Source organism: Mizuhopecten yessoensis, unplaced genomic scaffold (genome assembly GCF_002113885.1).
Source record: "Mizuhopecten yessoensis strain PY_sf001 unplaced genomic scaffold, ASM211388v2 scaffold714153, whole genome shotgun sequence".
Classification (NCBI taxonomy): Eukaryota; Metazoa; Mollusca; class Bivalvia; order Pectinida; family Pectinidae; genus Mizuhopecten; species Mizuhopecten yessoensis.
The window spans coordinates 896-3,446 of NW_018478978.1; the positions used below are offsets into that span (position 1 = coordinate 896).

At 40.1% G+C, this 2,551-nt stretch overlaps 1 protein-coding gene across 1 annotated transcript; it reads right to left on the reverse strand.

Moving 5' to 3' along the window:
- Nucleotides 1–734: 734 nt before the first annotated feature.
- On the reverse strand, nucleotides 735–1,388 carry LOC110440947 (uncharacterized protein F54H12.2-like). Its single transcript, XM_021484059.1, has one exon. It carries the CDS (start codon nucleotides 1,386–1,388, stop codon nucleotides 735–737), a length of 654 nt encoding a protein of 217 aa, XP_021339734.1.
- Nucleotides 1,389–2,551: the final 1,163 nt, after the last annotated feature.

Below are 2,551 nucleotides of genomic sequence, written 5' to 3' on the forward strand. Positions count from 1 at the left end.
TCATTACGTAACTCGTCAAACATGGGTTGCCACGTATCATAACAGAATAATCTTAATGGGTGCTTCCCTAAACATACCATCGGCATGTTCTAGTAAATGCTTAGTTAAAAATGTCTTACCACTTCCGCTTGCTCCGCAAACCATGATTCTACACGGTGATTGGAACTCGACCAAACTCTCCGCGACGTACCACTCCATCTTTGAAATAAAAAATGACTACACATACACAAAACATGACTATATACATTCTTTATTAAAATTTAGATGGCAGCACAACAACTCTGAATTTTATGGTAAGAATTAACATGACGTGGTAATGCATTTGATATGAAATCATGAACGAAATGGTCGTTTTCTATATAGTTATATCCAAACTGATTCACGATAAAGTTCATAGATATGCCTCTACATCTATTCAATAGATAATACAAACAATATTGCCCACAAACGTTGGAAGCATTACTCTGTAATCGCTTATTGTTGTATGCATTTGCCTTGAATGAATAGTATTCTGACATATGTCAATAGCTATCGAAAAAATTCGACATAGCTTTTTGATTCCATGGTAAAAGCCAACCAATGTCTTCCTGGACGGCCGCTCGGGTCTGTGTTGACAATGAATCCGCAGGGGAAACGGTTTATCATGTGAGGTATCTCGTCTCGAGCATACACTCCACTTGCAACTTTTCTCATCACAGGGTCTGAATTTATTGCATCAAGAAGCTGACGAGTGTTCATGGCGATACAACGTCTCTCGCAGTATTGATTTCAAAGTAACCAGGATATTCGCAGTAGATGATGCAGGAACCGGCTTCCGTTAACGCAGACCCAAACTTAGTCTCTAACCTGACGTTTTCTTGTTTGATCAAGGAAAGATATTGACTCGTTCTGAATGCTGGTTCTAGGTCAAAGGTGTAAAGGGAATAGCCCTGTCCAATATCGTCTCTCTCTAAATTCAACCCTGTATCACTCAAACATTTTCCTGTAGATTGTAGCATACTCCTCAGTACAGGATTGACGGTCTGTCCACCATTTTCACTATATTTTAGCTTCAGGGGATTACCTCCGACGGGTATACCATCTACGTAGAGTCCAATAGATGAAATGGCATAGGACTGAAAGAACCAGGGGTTTTGCTCGTAGCTACCTGATACGCTGATAGCATTTACAAATCTAACTACGACTAAATTCGGTCTCTTGCCCTGAAATATATTGTCATAGGTAGAACCTGCTTGAATGGTCATCTGCTTGATGAGAGTCTGAGTAAATGGATATTTGGCATTGGTCTGCTGGAGAGCTTGGCTCTGAGCATATATGACGGCAGGGTTGACTTTGACTTTACTCACGTGCAGACGAATATCTTCAAACATCACCTTATCTGCATCCATGCTTCCTTCATCGTTTTGCCCCCATAGCTGTGTTGACAATTGTGACGTTTTAGCGTCCTTTCCATATTTCAATAAAGTTTGCATGTAGGCTTTGTAGGCATAATGGTTTGTGGTTGATACGACAGTTTTCCCTTGTAAAGTAATGTCCACTTGTGAAAACAAAGAAGGCAGAAATAAATGTATGGTTCCTACATCTTCCGTATTGCTTATCGCAGTTCCATCTCCTTTAACAATTTTAACTTTTGCATAGACAAGGCTGTTCTTTAAATCCAACAATTCTAATCCGTTTTGACCGGAAACCACAAATTCTACAGGTGAATCGCTGCTAATTTGTGAAATGGGTAGGACGTCCTGATAATACACATGCTCGACTGCCGTTTGTGTCGGTGGGAGATCAAACAGAGCCAATTCTGATGGTTGCGCTTCTCTAAAAAAAATCCTTGTTTATCGTAGCCATTGTGATATGATACTTTTACCCGTCTTCTTTGTCTTTTTAGATTGTTTTTCTTTGAATGCCGCTTCTTAGTTGACTTTCTAAAACTGCTCCTGATCTGCTTCTTTTTTAAAATCGATTTACGCCTTTTTAGCTGCTTCTTAGTTGTGGAGGTGTGAACTCGGCGACGCTTTGCTGTCAAATGACGATTAGATGAAAAAAACTATGCCTTTTGAACTCAAACTTTGCTTGTTCGACGACTTGTTGTGCTGGTGACACCATGTTAACATCAACGTCTCGTGCTGGTAGAGATTTTTCTCCTTCGCTATTGGTTTTGTCTATCGGAATCATCAACTCGTTCAAATTCTGTAATAGACCTCCTCCCCATTGCTTCACGTTCCTGTTCACATTGTTTGCATATGCATTTTCCTTGCCTTGTATTACATCTTGGTAATATTTCATCCACTTCCCCACGTTGGGAACATACATCTTTGAAACATTCATGTTAAGAACGGAAGCTGCTTAAAGTGGAGTGTAATCGTCACTCGCCCTTTTAAGAATGAAGCCAGTTCCCCTTTGCCAGTCTTTATATTGATTTCTATGTCTCTGATTCCAGATTTTCTCACAGGAACGTAGAATGGGTTATTAAATGTCTGTGACCAGTTTCCAACTCTCAGCGCTCTCGCCACTCGCAGAAGATTTTCCTTTTCTCCATCGACAAAACTTTCAC

Bases quoted from the DNA above. Each gene is read 5' to 3' on its own strand.
- LOC110440947 (XM_021484059.1), bottom strand. From the start codon at position 1,388: ATGGATGCAGATAAGGTGATGTTTGAAGATATTCGTCTGCACGTGAGT.